At 33.9% G+C, this 18,824-nt stretch overlaps 1 protein-coding gene across 2 annotated transcripts in view; it reads left to right on the forward strand.

Moving 5' to 3' along the window:
- The window catches only part of Prex2 (phosphatidylinositol-3,4,5-trisphosphate dependent Rac exchange factor 2), a 277,724-nt gene that overhangs the window by 112,401 nt on the left and 146,499 nt on the right, over nucleotides 1-18,824 (forward strand). For both annotated transcript variants that reach the window (XM_077800682.1, XM_026407761.2), the window contains exons 9-14: nucleotides 1,292-1,441; nucleotides 4,469-4,613; nucleotides 7,412-7,512; nucleotides 13,012-13,115; nucleotides 13,832-13,881; nucleotides 16,511-16,586. In XM_077800682.1, the coding sequence (XP_077656808.1) occupies nucleotides 1,292-1,441; nucleotides 4,469-4,613; nucleotides 7,412-7,512; nucleotides 13,012-13,115; nucleotides 13,832-13,881; nucleotides 16,511-16,586 (626 nt within the window). The remainder of the gene's footprint in view (nucleotides 1-1,291; nucleotides 1,442-4,468; nucleotides 4,614-7,411; nucleotides 7,513-13,011; nucleotides 13,116-13,831; nucleotides 13,882-16,510; nucleotides 16,587-18,824) is intronic.

Raw genomic sequence — 18,824 nt, forward strand, 5'->3', positions numbered from 1 at the left:
AGAAGCAGAGAGAGATTCCACCCTCCAGATACAAGAGGTTGTGAGGGGAATGGAAAAAAAACAAGGAGAGAAATGAATTACAGTAGATGGGGTAGAGAGGGAAGATGGGAGGGGAGGAGAGGGGGGATAGTAGAGGATAGGAAAGGTAGCAGAATACAACAGTTACTAATAGGGCATTATGTAAAAATGTGGATGTGTAACCGATGTGATTCTGCAGTCTGTATTTGGGGTAAAAATGGGAGTTCATACCCACTTGAATCTAATGTATGAATATGATATGTCAAGAGCTTTGTAATGTTTTGAACAACCAATAAAAACAAAACAAAACAAAACAAATATACACACCAAAGCCTCACTCCAATTCCCACCTCCTCCAGCCACACTTTACCACTTTAGTTAATCCCATCATTAACTCACTGATTAGGCTGAGGCTGTAATCCAGTCATTTCTCCTCCAAAGCTTTTTGCATTGTCTCACATGTGAGCTTTTGGAGGACACCAATATAAAATGTAACAGTCACTTCAGTTGCTACAGACTCTGACACAGCCCTCTGAACTCCATTATTCTGTCTTGGAACGTTTGTTTCAGAGTGGTCTGCACTGTCTTGGCCAGTAAAGTTTTCTTACAAGTTTTGTCACTGTAATCTACCTGTTGGTCAGAGAGAGGCCATAGAGGGCTTCCTGGGGACATTCACAAATCCATCTTCATGGTTTAGACAAAATTGTGATAACATAACAAGTAGAAACAATTTGATGTGCACTCATCTTCAAGGAAATTATTTTGTGAGTCTTTATTCATGAGAATTATATGAGATAATGTGGTTTTCAAAGAATATATTTTAACTACGTGTCATGATAATGGTTTGGTATTTGTGTTTCCCCATTTTATGGCAGTTTTGGTATATCCACTTGTTGTGTGTTTTATTGATTTATTCTCATTCTTACTGTGCTGTTTATTAAATAATAGAGGATTTTTCTGTGGGTACAAATTGTTCCTGAAATCTTTTATTGCTTTAGTAACTTAAACAATATTTTTGGACATAGAGAAATGAATGTTAATAAGTTTGTAGTGTTTAATTTCATTTAATATGTTATGAGTTATTAAAGTTGCATAATTGAGCACTGACTACATCCAACATATAGCTGTTTCTTTAGTTTTTTAAGTCTTCATACAAAAGCAAAAGTCTCTTGAAGAATTTTGTGGTCCTGAAACTTTCATGAATTGAATGATCATGTTGATATGATATTATACTTTATATTTTGCTTATTGGCCTTTGCCCATTAATTTCCAGCTGACTTCCATAGCAGCGGACACATTGTTGTTAACGGTTGGAAGATACATAATACAGCAAAAAATAAGTGGTTTGTGTGCATGGCAAAAACACCTGAAGAAAAGCACGAGTGGTTTGAAGCGATTTTGAAAGAAAGAGAGCGACGAAAAGGTGAGTATATGAAGTAGTCCCTGTGATTTTTTTTTTTTTTTTTTTTTTTTTTTGTGTGTGTGTGTGAAGATTGTAACTTGGCACTAGAGCAGGTAACTGGAAAAAGTTAAGAGAATGTAGACTGACAAATAATATTCACTTTGATTTGCTGTGTGATATAAGGTCTACCCTAAAATATTTTTGAATAATTAACAATATTGTTAAATATACAAAAGGGGAACTTTTTATAAAGTTAGCAACATAATTATAGTATAGTTGACAATGTTTCACAAGACTGACAATGTTTTAGTTTCACTTATTTTCACAGTTGTTCTGTTACTGGGCACGTTGTTCTTGCTGCCTCCAAAAGCAGAACACAAAGTCTTCCTTTAACCAGACTTCATTAATGTATCATAGTGAGGGCTGGGGATGTAGCTGAGTGTTAGAGCACTTGCCTAACGTGTGAGATCATGGGTTTGAAACCCAGCATCTAAAAAAAATATGCATAGATACAGATACTTTATCTATATCTATAGATAAAAAGAAATATAGAAAGAGATATGTAGTAGTGTCACAGGATCTTTCTGTATATTTAGGATCTCTCTATATGTTTAATAGTGTAATTAAAATCCTTTGATCAAATATGTTAGCTTTCTAGTTGTAAATTAAATCCCTTGGGGGGTGTGTGTGTGTGTGTGTGTGTGTGTGTGTGTGTGTGTATATATATATATATATATATATATATATATATTTGAGATATTTTCAGCATGTCATTGAATATCAGGGAATGTAACCAGTAAAAAATTTGTTCAATTAGGAGTCCTAGGTAAAATTTGTTTCATGCTTTTAGAAAGATTTTCAAAAGATACTTGACCTGGCAATATTCACTAGTGTGAAGCTTATTGACAAGCAAACATGTGCAATTCTGTTCAGAAATAGAAATACTTGTATTTCTTTACCAATTGATTTCTTAATTGTTAGCAATCATGGCACTGCTGATTACTCTTCCTAAGATTTGGGAACAAAACTGCTCTTGGTAATGAAATTTCAAGACAAAAGAGCTTTCTTCTATCTTCAGGTGTTTCCCCTTGAATATACAAAGTTTCAACTTTAAATATTTGTAGTATACATCTGTATAAGAATTTGAAAAGCATTTTCAAATCTTATTCCTTTGATTGATCATGGATGAAGAATCTGACAGAAAAATTTAAAAGTTATAGATGCATAACTGACTCCTAAGATTTGTTGAATCTAGCATTTTGTTCAATATAGCAATTTTTTCAAGTAGAAAAGCAAATAAATTCAAAGAAGAACTGAATTTCTCATCAAGTTGAAACTTTAAAATTTTTTTTCTAGAAAAACTTTGTCTTAAGATACCCAAGATAAAATATTGAAAGCAAAAGAGTGAAAAAAATTAAAAAGCACATTTTATAAAATAGGGAAATTGTACAAAGTTAGGCTTGGATCCTGTGGTATTATTATTATTTTTTTTTGGTAATTGTTAAAGGTTCCTATATTGGAAAAAATTAAATTTTAGTAGAAATTTTTATAACTTAGAAGACTAAAAATAATTGAAATATTTCTTATAACAGTCCTTCCTCTGGCCTATCTGCTGACTAAGTGTTGCTGGTTCCAACATTTTATCTTTGGCATTAGCTTCTAAATAGATTCCTTTCTTGGGTTATCTATTCCCAGTAGATTAACTTCCACTTTACACTGCCTGTTTCCCAATCTTCATGTCCAGCCTTTGTCCTCTGTCCCAGGCTCTGTACTTGTGCATTCTGTTGACCCCAGATTCCACTCAACACTCCGAGCACTGATGGACTCCTTATCGCTCAGATGTCTCTGGCCAGAAGCATCCCCATTTACTTCCTCTCATAAACCCTGGAACATCCTGATTTCTTCTCTCTCCTTTACACCTACATTTGATCAGTTGCTGTGACCTATCATGACTAACCCCCATTTATTTCTCGATTTCATTTTTCTTGCCCTAGAACCCTTATTGTTTGCAGGGTCTTGGACTTACTTAAACTTTCACAGTTTCCTCCAAATGGTCTCTGTATTAGTCAGCTTTTTGTTGCCATGACCAAAATACCCTACAAGAACAACTTGAAGAAGAGAAAAAGCTTATTTTATAGCCTTTGAGGGCAACAACCCCAATGACCTACTTCTTCCAGCCATGGCCCCTGCCTATAGTTACTACCTAGTAGTTCATTCATATTATGAATCCATCGAATGAGTTAATCCACTGATGAGGTTACAGCTGTCATAATCCAGCCTTTTCCTAAAATTCCCATCTCTGCATCTTGCTGCATTGGGGAACATGCTTTGAACACATGGTGCTTTGGGGGCGACATTCCAGATTTAAGTCATATAACATTCTTTCACTTTGTAAATCCTAACCCCCTTCAGTTTGTTCTCCACATTGTCCTCTGAGCTTTGTTTCCAAAACAACAGAACTTTCTTTCCTACTCGACACTGCCTTTTCTTTCTTGCTAGCTAAAACACAGATGTTTCCCCCTCTAATAAGTTGAAACTATAAGCACCCTCCCTAACCCACCAGCACATCTCCTGCCTTCTTGTCTAAAACCCAGGACTCTAGGGCCTCTGTGTTGCTTGACATTAGTTAGCTCTTGCAAATACTTTGTGTAGAAATACCTATTTGTAGTGGTGCTCTTAAATATGGCCCTCCTGTGAAAGATTTCTTAACGTTTTTCAGGTAGAGATGTGGTACCCTGAATATTTCTTTATTTTATCACACTTTCCCCTTCACAGGGACGCCTCTTATCTGTTGCTCTCACTCCACTGGCTAAACTGTGTTCATTTAGGATATGATTGTACAAAGGCACTCTGTGCTCTGGGAATCTTTTCCTGACTATCTACCTAGCATATCATGAGCTTCTTGAAAACTATACCCAATCTTAAGAGCTCTATATCCATACCCTCCAGCCCATGGTAGACACATAATAAATGCTTGTTTAATGAAGGCATAAGCTAATGTACGAAGAGATTTTTTCAATTACATGTCCTTTGTGTCATTTTTGATAGGTTTAAAACTAGGAATGGAGCAAGACACCTGGGTAATGATCTCTGAACAGGGTGAGAAACTTTATAAAATGATGTGCAAACAAGGAAATCTGATCAAAGACAGAAAAAGGAAATTGACTACGTTCCCTAAATGCTTCCTTGGAAGGTAGGGTTGGTAACCTGGGTGCATATACTTCTTTATGTTTACCCTCTCACATGTTAACTTTACTTATTTTTTTCCTCTTTTAAAAATATTACTTAAAGCATTTTTGAATAATTCTTTATGATCTACATTTTCTGGACCATGGCCAGATGAGGGAATGGAAAAGAGAGCCAGGATTCTGTAGATAACTTAAAGCATCCATCCCTTCAACTATGACTTCAGTAGTATCTGATCTACCAAGTTCTGAGTGTGAAGTGGAGGTTGGGGCGAGGCAGGGAGTGGTCTGAAAGCTGATGTTTGTAGGGGACAGAATGATGGGTCTGACATGGAAATGCACATAGGGCTTGAAAGTCAGAGTTGACGGTGGATTCAGATGGGGGAATACCGGAGAGCTAAAGGCAAACAGTCCAAACTCCCAATCAATCTGGAATTTAGACAGCTGGGTTCAGGGGAAAGGGGAATAGACAAAGAGTCTAAACTAGTGAGTCCTGTGAGGAGTCAGGCACCATGGATGATGTCTCATTTGTTTTCTGCAGAAAGTGCTAAGTGGAATTCTCTGGTTTAATCAGTGCAAAAGCAGTGAGAAGGGTATCTGATTCAGTTAGCTCTCCTTAGGCTAGACTCTGTGCTTGCCTCTTTCTCTGTACATAATTTCCAATAGACTGATACAGACCTGGGAGTTAAATGCCTTTTTTAAAGATGCAGAAACTATGGATCAGGGATCTTAAGAAGTTCATATAGTTTCTCAATGTTGAGTCCATTAAAGTAGACTGAAACAGTACTTCAAAGCATGGACTGCTATCTTGCTTTTTCAGTTCAAATCTTGGTGCTATCACTAGCTAGTCATGGGATTTGGAAAAGTTAAGTTTCTGTTTCTTCTAGAAACACGGAGATGATTATAGTGCTTACCTGCAGTGCCCATCAGCATGTCTTTTAAACTAGCTTTGGGGACATACAGAACAACCATAGACCATATCTGTTCCCCACCCCCAACTCAGGAGTATGTAGGCCAGGAAACTCCCTTGCTACAGAGCATCCTGGACTTTCTTCTTCAAGGAGAATAGCCTCAGAGCTGCCATACAGCTGCCCTCCTGTGGCATAGCTCCTGGCTCCCATGCTCTGTTGTCATCCCTCCAGGTGATAACTCTAATGCAAAGAGCAGAACAGATGTGGATCATCTTGACATAGAAGCTCAGAACAGCAAAAGGACCGTGTCTCTTGTAACAACTCCATGGGTATAACTTCCAGTGTCTCCAAATGGATATGCCCTCTTGCAAGACAGTCACTTCATATTATGACTTTCCTTTAGAGGCATGAGATTGAACCATTAGGAGTCATTTTTACCATAGCAGTGCTGACACTGTAACTTCACCAAGTGAGCAGGTGTCTAGGGGGACAAAGTTAGAAAGTTAGCCCAGATCAAATTTGGTTTTATTGCAGGAGAAAGCATTTTGCTGACCCTTAACCCACACTATCTCATATAGATGTATTGCTGGTAATAGTTGTGATGATACGTGGAAGCATGTCTCAGCACCTGATGCACAGGACAGGCTTAGGAAATGTTAACTATGGCTTTTCTCTGAAAGCAATCCAATGCAGCCAAGTTACAGATCTCTCTTGAGTGGACCATGATCCTTTAGCAGAGTTTGTTGCAATCTTCTTGGTTCTGAGGAGGTCCCATGATAAAGCCACGCCTTAACTTTCTTTCTGACCTCCTCTCCCATTTATAAAAACAATATTCCCAATTTATATTTAAAGGGGCTCTTTCTCACCTTTGAATTTGACATTTTCAGGATCTGGTGACATTTGGATAGAGAATTACAGGTTAGCTGCATATCAACTGTTCAGCTTACTTGTCAGTCACTGATAAGCACTATCTTATCAGTGTGCCAGGAACTGTGCTGACATGCACCATCTCATTTAATAATTTGACAGCACCATCACATTGATATTCTTGAGGCTGAGAGCTAATTGACTAACCCAAGATCACAAAGCTGGTAGAAGAAACAGGATTTAAATTCAGCTTGTCCTATTGCAAAGTACATGATCTCAACCATTATAGTTTATTTTATCCTCTCATATCTTTATTTTTTCTTTTATTTCTTCTATTCCTTCCTTTTTTTTTAAATTTGTGGTCTTTCTTTTGGATGGTTCTTATTTAATAAGTGAATCGGAAGCACTTTAACAACTTTTTCTGCCTTAAAGTATATTTCTTAGACTAGACCATTCATTTTTAGAATTTCATGTCTAGATTATTTGAAGCATTTTGTGTTGCCTTTGGTTTAGTAATAAATGGAAAATAGTTTCCTGATGCTTCCTTGATCTCTGGCCTCTGTGTAACAAAAAAAAAAAAATTAAAAAGTCTAAAACAAATTCATTAGTATGTCAAAGTTTAAATGTTATTTTTTAAAAAAATGCCTATGAGAATATTTTTATTTATAAAATGTCTGTGTAATTAATGTTCTTTTAAGGATAGCACATGACCATTTGCCTTTTTGTGGACAGTAGTCTTGTAATTACAGCTACACTAAGATTTTCACTTTGGGTTTATGAGAAACCTCAAGAATTTGAATAGTTTATTAAATATAGTTTAGGAGAGTCTCAATGTGTGGACATAGGTTTTCTAGAATAAAGTCCACCTTCTATGACTTGCAGGTCTTACTATCTGCTGAATGGCATTGCCAGTGTCCCTTTATACTTTGAGACTCCTTTCATAGTTGTTTCATGACTGCATGGTAAAGATAGATTTCCAGGGGAGGGAAATGAACTGTTCTACTTTTATTATTGGCTTTCTGTTGCAGTGAATTTGTGTCGTGGTTGTTGGAAATTGGAGAGATTCATAGACCAGAAGAAGGTGTTCACTTGGGACAAGCATTATTAGAAAATGGAATCATCCACCATGGTGATTATTTTTTTAAAAATTTAATTACTTATTTAACTTATATATTTACAAATTGCCTGTCTCTTAATCTCACTGATCAATTTAGTTTATAATTTTCTATGTTATAGGAAACTAACCATTTTCCTCAGCATTGTCAATACCTAATGTGTGTAGAATAGTGAGTGTGGGTTAATGGTGATGTGGGTTTATGAAACGTGGGTTTATGGTGAAACCACTGTTAACCTTAAAATGAACAGCCATACATAGGCAGGAGTTATGATATGGGTAGGTGCTGTGGGATTATGGAGTAAGAGATGGCAAGTTCTAACTGGAGTATGTTCCATTTGTTACAGTTTATTTAGGTTGTAAATTAATTACGAGTTAATACAAAATACAGTTAGAACAAACTTTAGTCTTGATCAAATTATCCCCCCAACCTCAGGCACCACTTTCTCCAATAATACATTTGAAATCAATTAATTTTGAATAAAAATTAATTTTGAAATTTTATATGCAATAATTCTTCAAGTATATAAATTATGAGAACTGAAAAGTTATTTTTAAACAATGGTATCTATAATGTGATTAATTCTTGGAGAGATATAGTACTATTTTTTTTGTTTGTTTTTAGTTTTTAGTTGTAGTTGGATATAATACCTTTATTTTAGTTAGTTTTTATGTGGTAGTGAGGATCGAACCCAGGGTCTTGAATGTGCTAGGAGAGTGTTCTACTGCTGAGCCACACCCCCAGCCCAGTACTATGTTTTCTAAATTAATAAATGAATGAATATCTATCTCTATCTATCTATCTATCTATCTATCATCTATCTATTCATCCTAGAGATTGAACCCAGGACCTCATATATGATAGGCAACATTTGTTAAAATTTGATTTTAGTGGCCAGGGCTTTTACTATTATCAGGATTTGACCAGTTGTAATGTCACATTTGGTATTCTGAATTTTTGTCATGAGAAAAATTTTTTTTAAAGTCTCTGATTACCCCAAACTGGGGGTAAAAGAACATATGAAGCAATTTCACATTAATAGAGTACTTCTATTAGATGGAAGTTATGAGGCAAATGTGGTAGATTCATTTGTATGTAGTTCCAGCTGCATTTTAGTGAAAATAGAATCCCTAAAATAAAGTTGAATGAACCATCTGGTATAAGAGAGCAAGTTAAAAAAAATTGACTGTTATTGCTATTATTCCCTTTGCAAATATTGTTGAGAATATCATCAGCAGCAATACCTTGCTAGGACGGGAGTTCTTGTTCTCAGGTAGCATATGCTTTTTCCATAGAATGCTGTTAATATTCATCTTATTTGACTCTAGAATTTATAGTAAAATTCTTATGTGAGAATTCAGAGATCCATTTGTTAAATCCTCTAGTGTGCTGAAGTTGGCTTATACAAACTCCTGAGAGCTGATAATTAAATTAAAAATATTTTGCAAGCTGGTTGGTCATTAAGAACAATTATTATTAATGTCAAAATTATATAAACATTTACACAAGTTATATTATGAGCAAAGGTGATGAATTCTTGAAAGTTAAACACTTCCTAATTATTTCACTTCATTTTATTGTTACCTATATTCCTGAGGGTATTTATTATTGAAGTTATTATTTTTTATGGTGGAAATGTGCTGTAACCGGGTGACATGACACTCATAATTAACTATGTGTTAATAACTGTAAGTTGGTAACTTGAAATTGCCCAGAATGAGACTGTTTATATCACAGAAATTAGCATATGCTACAAATCATAGGTCCTCCTCCCCTCCTTTCCTCTACCTCCTTGTATCTCTCTAGTTCTCTCAGAAAATTGTTGTAAAGATTGCATTAAGCAAGATGGCCTAAACTCTTTTTTAGTTAATAAATTTTTCATGCTAGATAATTTGGGGCAGTGGATTTGAATGTGTTTTTCCAAGTCTTCAGTGTTTTTCCAAGGCAGTGGCTAAGATTGGCAGAGTGGTCCAGGGCTGGAACTATCAGGGTCACAAGCATTTGCATTACAGCTGAACCCCCTTTTAACAATGAGTTCAGCTACCACTTGTTTTATTGTGGCAAGCGACATTTGGGCCCAATGTTTCCTTGAAGTTTGGAATATCAAGAGAATAATTGATTTCAATGAATTTTAAGGGGCAAAAATGAGATTAGATGACATAGGAGAAATAAATGACCCATCTTGAAATATAGTATAGAATTTCAAAATATTTCTCTTAATTTTTAATTTTTTCATATGTGTCTTTTTCTTTATAGCTTATCCTAGGAAAAAAGATTCCAAAGGCTGTATTGTCTGTTTGGGGGGGGGGGTGTGGCAACAATCTTGGTTCAATTTTATTGCTGCATGCCACAAACTTTGGTGGGCTGGGTAAAAGTGTGTGTGCGTGCCCGTATGCATGTGCACTGCGTGTGTTTACTAACTAATGTTTTAATATTCTACTGGTTTCACCAAATGTAGTTAATGAGAATTAATTCTGACAGTTTTTTGTCCTCTTCCAGTGTTTCTAGCAGAAAGCCAAAGTCTTCTATCTAAGCCTGAAAGTATTGCAGCAAATTATTTCTTTTGCAAATGTTGTATTCCCCATAATGAAAATATTTAAATATAAACCTTTGAACTTTTAAAATATAAACCTTTGAACTTATTTTAAGGTTTTACTTTCTAAAACAGTGATTTTTAAAATTTTGGTGTCTATAAAATAGCAGCCTGGAAAAGAGAAAACTTAATGGGAAAATTTAATAGGATTCTTTACTGAGGTGTAATCGACCAATAAAAGTTATATGTAATTATGATGTACAACATGATATTTTTTATATATATACACACACAGTAGGAAATGATCACCAACCTAGTTAATGAACATATCCATTCCCTCACATAGTTATTATTATTTTTTTGTGTGATGGTAGCATTTAACATCTATTCCCTAAGCAATTTTCAAGTGTATAATACATTATGTCACATTTTCTCTGTTTATCCATTGATGGACACTTAGGTTGACACATATCTTGACTGTTCTGAGTAATGCTTCAATGAACATGGGTATGCAGATACCTGTTTGCATACTGATTTCAGTTCTTTTGGATATATTTCCAGAAGTAAGATTGCAGGATCATCATGATTCTATTTTTAATTCCTGAAGGATCCTCCCTACTGTTTTCCATAGTGGCTGTACTAACTTACACTCTTACTAACAATGTACTATAGTTCCCTTTTCTGCATGTCCTCCTCTACACTGGTATTTTGTCTTTTTGATATTTGCCATCCTAAGAGATGTGAGGTGATATCATTGTGGCTTTGATGTACATCTCCCTGATGACTGGAGATGTTGAGCACCTTTTCATGCATCTGTTAGCTATCTGAATTTCTTCTTTTGAGAAGTACCTATTTAGATCCTTTTTCCTATATTTCAATGGGGTATTTGTAGTGTGGTGTTGAGTTCCTTAATATATCTTGGAATTTAGCCTACTAATCGAATATGTAGTTTGCAAATATTTTTTTTCCCATTCCATATATTGCCTTTGCATTTTGTTAATTATTTTACTTGCTGTGCAGAAGCTTTTTAGTTTGATGTAATCCCATTAATTGATTTTTGCTTTTATTGCATGCACTTTTGGTATCGAATTCATTACTTATCTTTTTACTAGTAGTTTTACAGCTTCAGGTCTTTAAATCTTAAATCCATTTTCAGTTGGTTTTGTGTATAGTGTGAAATAAGGGTCCATTTTCACTCTTCTGCTTGCAGATATACAATTTTTCTAGTACCACTTTTTAAAGAGACTTTGTTTCAGTCAGTTTTTCACTGCTGTGACCAAAATTGCCTGACCAGAACAACTTAGAGAGGAATAGTTTTGGGGGGTTCATGGTTCAGCGTTCTTAGTCCGCTGTTGGCCAGCTCTGTTGCTCTGGGCCCAAGGAGAGACAGCCCATCACGGCAGAAGGGTGTGATGGAGGGAAACTGCTTCCCTCCTGACCAGATCAGAAAGCACGAGAAAGAGGGAAGGGGCAGAGGAGAAGAACTCCTCCAGGGCATGGTCCCAGTGACCCACCTCCTTCAGCCATGCCCTACCTGCCTATAGTTAACTCCCAGTCAGCCCATTCAAACTGATCAGATTAAGTTCTCATAGTCAGGTCATTTTACCCCCAGACATTTTCTGCATCAACACCGAAGCTATGGACTGATACCTCAAATTCAAAGCATTACTCTGTCTTTTCCTGTTGTGCGTTCCTGGTAACTCTTTTGAAGATAAATTGACTATAGATATTTAGGATTCTTTCTGAGATCTTATTTCATTCTATTGATTTTTTTGTCTCTTTTTATGTCAGTGCTTTGATATTTTTTGATTACTGTAGCTTTGTAGTTTGTTTTGAGGGCAGGTAATGTGATATATCCAGCTTTGTTCTTTTTTGCTGCTCAGGGTCTTTTGTGATTCTGTAGAATTTTTTTTTTTTTTTTAATGTCCATGAAATATACCCTTGGAGTTTTAAATAGGGGTTGTAGTTAAACCACAGGTTTCTTTGGGTAATGTGGAATTAAAAATAATTTTTTCTATTAATGAATACAGTGTGTCTTTGCACTTATTGGTGTCTTCAATTTCTTTCATCCATGTTTTCTAGTTTTCAGTATACAAATCTTTTCATCTCCTTCATCTTTCCAAGTATTGTGTTTGATTTTTTTGGATACTGTTATAAATATAATTGTTTTCTTAAGTTCTCTTTGGATGGTTCATTGGTAGCATATGATTCTTGATGTACTGTTGAATTTGAATTGATAGAGTTTGAGGAATTTTGTGTTTATGTTTATTGAGAATGTGGCTTATAATTTGATTTGCTTACAATGTCCTTGTCTGTTCTTGTTAAATGAGTTTGGAAGTATTCTCTTTTAGTCAGTGTTTTGGAAGAGTTTGAGAATAATTTGCATTAATTCTTTAGATATTTGTTAGAATTTGCCAGTGAAACCATCAGATCCTGGGAATAGGAGATTTTAGGAATATGACGATCTTATCCTGAGGATGGTAATGAAGGAAGATCATGCTCATTTTCTACTGAGACAAAATATTTTAAGTGACTGGTGAGAAAAGCATTTCTCAGTATAAAAACTTAAAATTTTTGAATCAGCAACATATTGAAATTATTTAATCTACTTTGGAGGTCTGAATACAAGATAAATGATCAAGATTGGCGTATGTGTGGTCTTGGCCTTATCAGAGTGTGATAAGACAGACAAATGCTAAAATTCACGTCCAAGACTGAGAATTGAGTCATAATTCTGAATATGAGTATCTGCTCTTTGAAAGTAACTCTGTGTTCAATTTTGTATTATTGTGAAGAAATGTAAAACATAGGCTTGTTTGTCTATATTCACATAAATATACTCTATATATTTATACATACATGTGTATTAACTTTTATCAAAGTTTCTCTATTTGGGAATAGGTGTTTGGAGAATGTATTTTTTTTTCTGCCACCTTTTAGATTGTCACCATTTTAATGTATTGTTCCTTTATGTTCTTAGTTACTGATAAACATCAATTCAAGCCAGAGCAGATGTTATATAGATTTCGGTATGATGATGGTACATTTTATCCAAGAAATGAGATGCAGGATGTGATTTCAAAGGTAATGAATGCTCTTTGCCACAACCCCTTCAGTAGCAGAATTCATGTTATCTATCATGCTTGGGAAAGACAAAAAACTATTGAGAGACTTAAAAATTTCTACTATCATAAAAAATTTAAAATTACATACACAAACAAGCCTCTTTATTTCTTTTTGTAATTTAAAAATTCTGTTGTTAGATCATATCTTTGTTCTCTTACCTCGTTCAAAAAAAGTGCTATTGCCTCATTCAGAAGCATGAATAGTTTTCATACTATTGAAAACTGTTTTACATGTAGCAACATGTAGTAATTGTACTTGAATAAATTCAGGAAATATAGGTATAAAAGTAAATATAATACCAGTTTTAATTTTATACTTGACGCAATGTTTATTGACATATAGTAAACACATCTTCCAGATTTATTTACTATATAGATTTACTTTCTATCTAAATTATGTCTTAAAAATTTTATACTTTAAGAAAAATAATTTCAAAAATCCTTTGTAGAGCATATCATGTATATGATAAATTCATAGCACAATTGAATCCTATTATTAATGATTTAAAATATTATTTTTGGATTTATCATAACATTGGGATGAGTTGTACACTGATTGAAATTGGTGTAATGATTGCAGGATATTGACAGTGAATTTGCTTGTTCTTTCAATAGGGCATTGACATGTCCCTTGAGGCATCTCACTTGCTTTTAATATTTCTTTATTTTTCACAGGGCGTAAGATTGTATTGTCGTCTTCATAGTCTGTTTACCCCAGTGATAAGGTGAGTCTGGTTTCTATGTTCCAGGAATCTTAAATAGAAATATTTATATTGCATGTTAGAACTTGGGTTATTTTGTCTTCTTCTGAAAGTGGAAATTTTACTTTATTTAGTATTTTAAGTAATTATTTATCTTAAAGTATCCCTCAATTTTTCTGCGACTCTATACCATGTCTTTCACTTTTTTAATTGTGACTTCCAAAGTTATTTTGCTTTTATTAAATGGTAAATTATAGACTTGAAAATGGAATAATCCACACTCAGTTAATATTAATAAATAATAGTTAACTGGGGAGAATTTGGAAATACCATAAACTCTGAATATTTACCATTGTGTTTACTTGTATTTTAACCCTTTTAATTACATTGTATAATTTATCATTATGATATATGATATATAAATAATTTTATATATATATGTGTATATATATATATATATATATATATATATGCTATAGATATATAGTTTATCTTATGGTAGTTCCTTCTAATAGTCTTAATAATTAAGTTTTATACTTGAAAATTTAAAATTTCTTTGAAGTTACCAAATAGGACTTTTCAATTTTATTCTCTTATGTTTTTGTTACTGAAGAGATATGACTTCTTTTTTAGGAGGAATTAGGATTAGTTTTGTTTTTGCCTTCGCCAAAGATCTAGAGTTTTATATTAAGATTACTAATAGATTACATAGTGAGGAATATTGTTGAAGCTTGGTAATATACATTAACTGATAGAACGTTAAATTTATTTTGGGTGGCTAGATGTTATTTGGAGTTTAATAGCTAAATCATATCTTCAGAACAGAAATGCGTGCTCCATTTCTGAAATGAATAAAGAAGCTTTTCATTCTTGGCTGCAGGATCCAAATGTTTTATGTGTGCAGAGTTTCTATTTTTCATTCTGATTTTCAATTCGAAGAAATTCGAGACTAAAAGAGAGAGAAGGAAAGAGAGATTGCAGAAGGCTGTGTCTTAAGTGTGTGGAGTGTCCTTTCACACTGCATAATCACACTGCATGCAGGTCCTGCAGGAGAACTCAGGATCTTATCCATTATTCTGGAAAGTGTTATTTGCACTTTTACAAATAGACTTCACAAAGTAGAAAGAAATGAAAAGAATGAATATTTATTGACTTTATTCCATGATCCTGTTATGGATACCCTTCAAATATTTTGAATAACTTAATACTAAGTACTTAATAGCAATTGGGTAATTAATTTTTTTTTCTGCTCAGTAAGTAGAAAATAGGAATGGTTTAATTCACCATGTCACCTGTGTGCATGTTGATCTTATATGTGTGAAAATACATTCTGAAAATATATTTTAACCATATGGGATTTCTTATCCAAAAGACTACATTCTCTAAGACTTGATAAGAAAGAATTGTTCTCTGGCTAGAAATGGTAATTGTTTATGAGTTGTCAAAGGAAAATTAAATGGATCAAAACCCATAATACAGAGGGAATGTATGTTCTTCATGCTTTTAATATGTATGACTTCAACTTACACAGAGAAAAAATGGGCATATTAACCATAAGTCTACACGTGTTGTATAACAGAGACTGTCCCTTTTATTTCTTATTGATGTTTATGGAAACCCAGATGAAATGGGTGGTGAGGTATCAGAAATTTGGAAGTGGATTTAAAAGATTAAAAAAGAAAAAGCTGCCGTTGATTACTGGCTGACCTAGTTTATTTATATTGAAATCTCATAAATTCAACTGTATCTGGGAGCTTTTTAATGCAAGTGGGTAAAAAGATGGAAATATTAATTGTAAATTACTGACAGAGGCTAAATAGTGAATAGAGCTAGTAATTAGTAGACACTTTAAGCTTTTGCAGTTTGCATTTTTTTTTTTTTTTTTTTTTTTAGATTTGAAAGGACCATGATTTCCTCATTCCCTTTTGATTCAGGCCTGCAAAATGAATGAATTATAGATTTCTGCCCTTGGGCCTGATCATGAGACTTTGTTGGTATCTAACTGAACTTTGAGTGATTTTTTTTTCCCCTCAGTTCTGGGAAATCTACTGAACTGATGTGGAGAGCCTATTGGGCTGATTTTGTCCTGGAATTTTGGTGTCACCATGTCTGTGCTCTGATCAGGCAGAAGAGGTGACAGGTTCTCAGGGTGTCTACTTCAGGGCAGGCCTGCAGGGTTTTCAGGACAACAGAGCCCTGTGGACAGTCTTGTAATACAAACCCTTCCTTCTTGGAGAATACAGCAGTGGGAATAATGGGCGTTGCTTTCTTCTCCACATTTTAAGGAAATTTTTAGTAGAACCTACTGTGACTTAAAGGAAGAAGTTCTGTTTTATTTTTTCTTTATTTATGAGGTGTTATACTTCCAGCTAAATTATTACTAGATATTATAACATTAGTGGCCTATGTGTATATAAGAAGATGTTCTGCTTCAGTGTCATCATCGGTCTCTCTTCCCCTTGTATGAGATGATGAAGGATTTTTTTCAGGCATTGAACATGCTTTGCAAACATGTACATTTGTGCATAATATGGGCAATTGATTCTCATTATATTGGTAAACTTTTGTGTTGTACACAGACACCAAATGAAAAATATTTCCTTGTACTCACTCACTATTTACTCAATGTATTTGGTTTCTTTTTCCTTTGTAGAGATAAAGATTACCATTTAAGGACTTACAAATCTGTTGTCATGGCCAACAAATTGATAGACTGGTTAATTGCACAGGTAAATACACAAGTTGCTGAGTTTCATTTACTATTGCTCTATACTTTGAGCATGTGACTTAGGTATTTGTTAAAAAATTAATGTATACCTACAGATGAGGTACAGTGAAGTATCTTTTCCATGGTCATATCACTAATAGGAAGCAAAATTAGAATTTGAACATAGATATTCTGAATTCAGAATCCTTAAACTTAACTTTTATGTTGTCTTGTCTTTTAAAAGTATGATGTTCGTATCTTAAAAGTATCAGCTGAGATGGATCAAAAAACACTAAGCATAATTTGAGCATCATCAAATACTTGCTACAATTTTTTTTACTAGTTTGTCTTAAAGTATCTTTTTATTAGTCCTTGCAAACTATTCTAGTTTCCCAATGCCTTTTTCTCTATTAGATAACAATTGTGCTTTGGTAATGTGAGTTTAATATGTCTGTGTATATTTTAAGTAGCAAAGTACAGATTTTATTATTGTTATTGTTTCTCTGCTTCTCAGGGATTGGATGCTGACAGCTTGTGTTGAGAAAATGACTTGCTTCTAAGTGTAGAACAAATTAAGGCATCTAGCACATCATAAAAGAAATTTAAATATAATACTTATTTAGATATTTTCTCATACTAGGTCAGCTAATAAGTGAATGAAAATATTCCATTGATTAAAGAAAACGCTAAAAGAACTGATACCCTTTTAACTGAACTTCTAATCTAGGAGGGAAGATAGTGCTTATCTGAAATGTTGTTATTACACTTGGATATTTGAGTCAATTTTATGAGCAAATTTAATATTGTTTTTAAAGAAAGTCTCTGTCTTTGTTACAAGTAGATGATAACATTTGGTATTTCATCATAAAGTCTTTATTTTTGTTTCATTATTAATATTTAAACCCTATTCGTTTCATCTCTGCACATGTAATTTGAGATTTTTATTGTTTAATATTAATTTTATTTTTTTCTGTGCTGGGGATTGGACCCAGGGCTTTGAGCATGCAAAGCAAGCACTCTACCAGCTGAGCTATATCCCCAGCTGTTTAATATTATTTTTAGACTCTTTAAGACCACTTATTTTTTTAATGACACCCAAATTTTTACATTTAAATGTTAATATTTTTGATAAAACCCTAATTTGTGTATCCAGTGGTTTTGCCTCTTATAACACTGTGATCATTGCACATCACTAGAATCAATTCTTTATTCAGTATATAGAGTTAGAATTTTACATAGATTATGCTACTATCAAATTCATGCAAATGCGTAGAATATGTTGCTTAAATGAGAAAATTGAAGGAAATTCATTTGAAGCAAAAACTGGTACTGATTAAATATTTAAAGTTCTAACTTAGGAAGTCATCTATCAACTTTTTTTTTCTCTTTTACTTTCCAGTGGTACGCATTAGAATAATACAGTAAGTTACTTGAAAACTGGACCAAGTCAAACTTACATTTTTCCTTCAGTTTTTCATAGTGGTCTGTTTTGACAGTGTCTGTAGTGGTGTATATTAGAAATTGTAGAAATTGCACTGTACTTGGCTCTTAAGAAAACCTGTTCAATGATGCATGCTCTGCTAATAACTAGTACAAATTTGAGCAAGTCATTCCAGCTCTCTGGATTATAGTTTTTATAACTGATTACTATATACTGGGATAGCTGTACCTAGCATCTTTGAACTATCATTGAAGCTTTATGATTCTGATATTGTAAAACTTATCCAAGTTCAAGGATAAGACATACTTAACTCACTGATTAACTTCCAACTAAAATACTATGGGCTATCTTGGAAGAGAAATGCACACTAATGGAATGAAAAGAGAACAAGTTAAACTTTTAAAACTTACATGAAGAAGAGATTTTAATAAAATAAAGGGCTCTTTCTACTAAGATTCTCAAATGGTAAGACTTCATTTCCAGTATTGACCAGTATTGACTGGATTGATTTGGACAGCTCTGCAGAACAGAATGAACAGCTGATTTCAGTAAGGTTGTATATGTGTTGTATGGAATGTAGTCTAGATCTTGTAATTTTCTTCAATATCCTGGGTGATATCATTTTGGATGACTGACTATTGTTTTTGTCTAATTCTCTTCTTGCTTGCTGCTATGCTGCTTCTAGTATAATAGAATATAGTAAAGCATCGTATTCCATGAAGTCAGCACCTTACTGGACAAAGGCATTGGTGTACTTATAACACATTATTTCATTTGGTGCAAGTTGTGTTATCTCTATGCATCACTCCTATTTTATGA

The sequence above is a fragment of the Urocitellus parryii genome, chromosome 7 (genome assembly GCF_045843805.1).
Source record: "Urocitellus parryii isolate mUroPar1 chromosome 7, mUroPar1.hap1, whole genome shotgun sequence".
Lineage (NCBI taxonomy): Eukaryota > Metazoa > Chordata > Mammalia > Rodentia > Sciuridae > Urocitellus > Urocitellus parryii.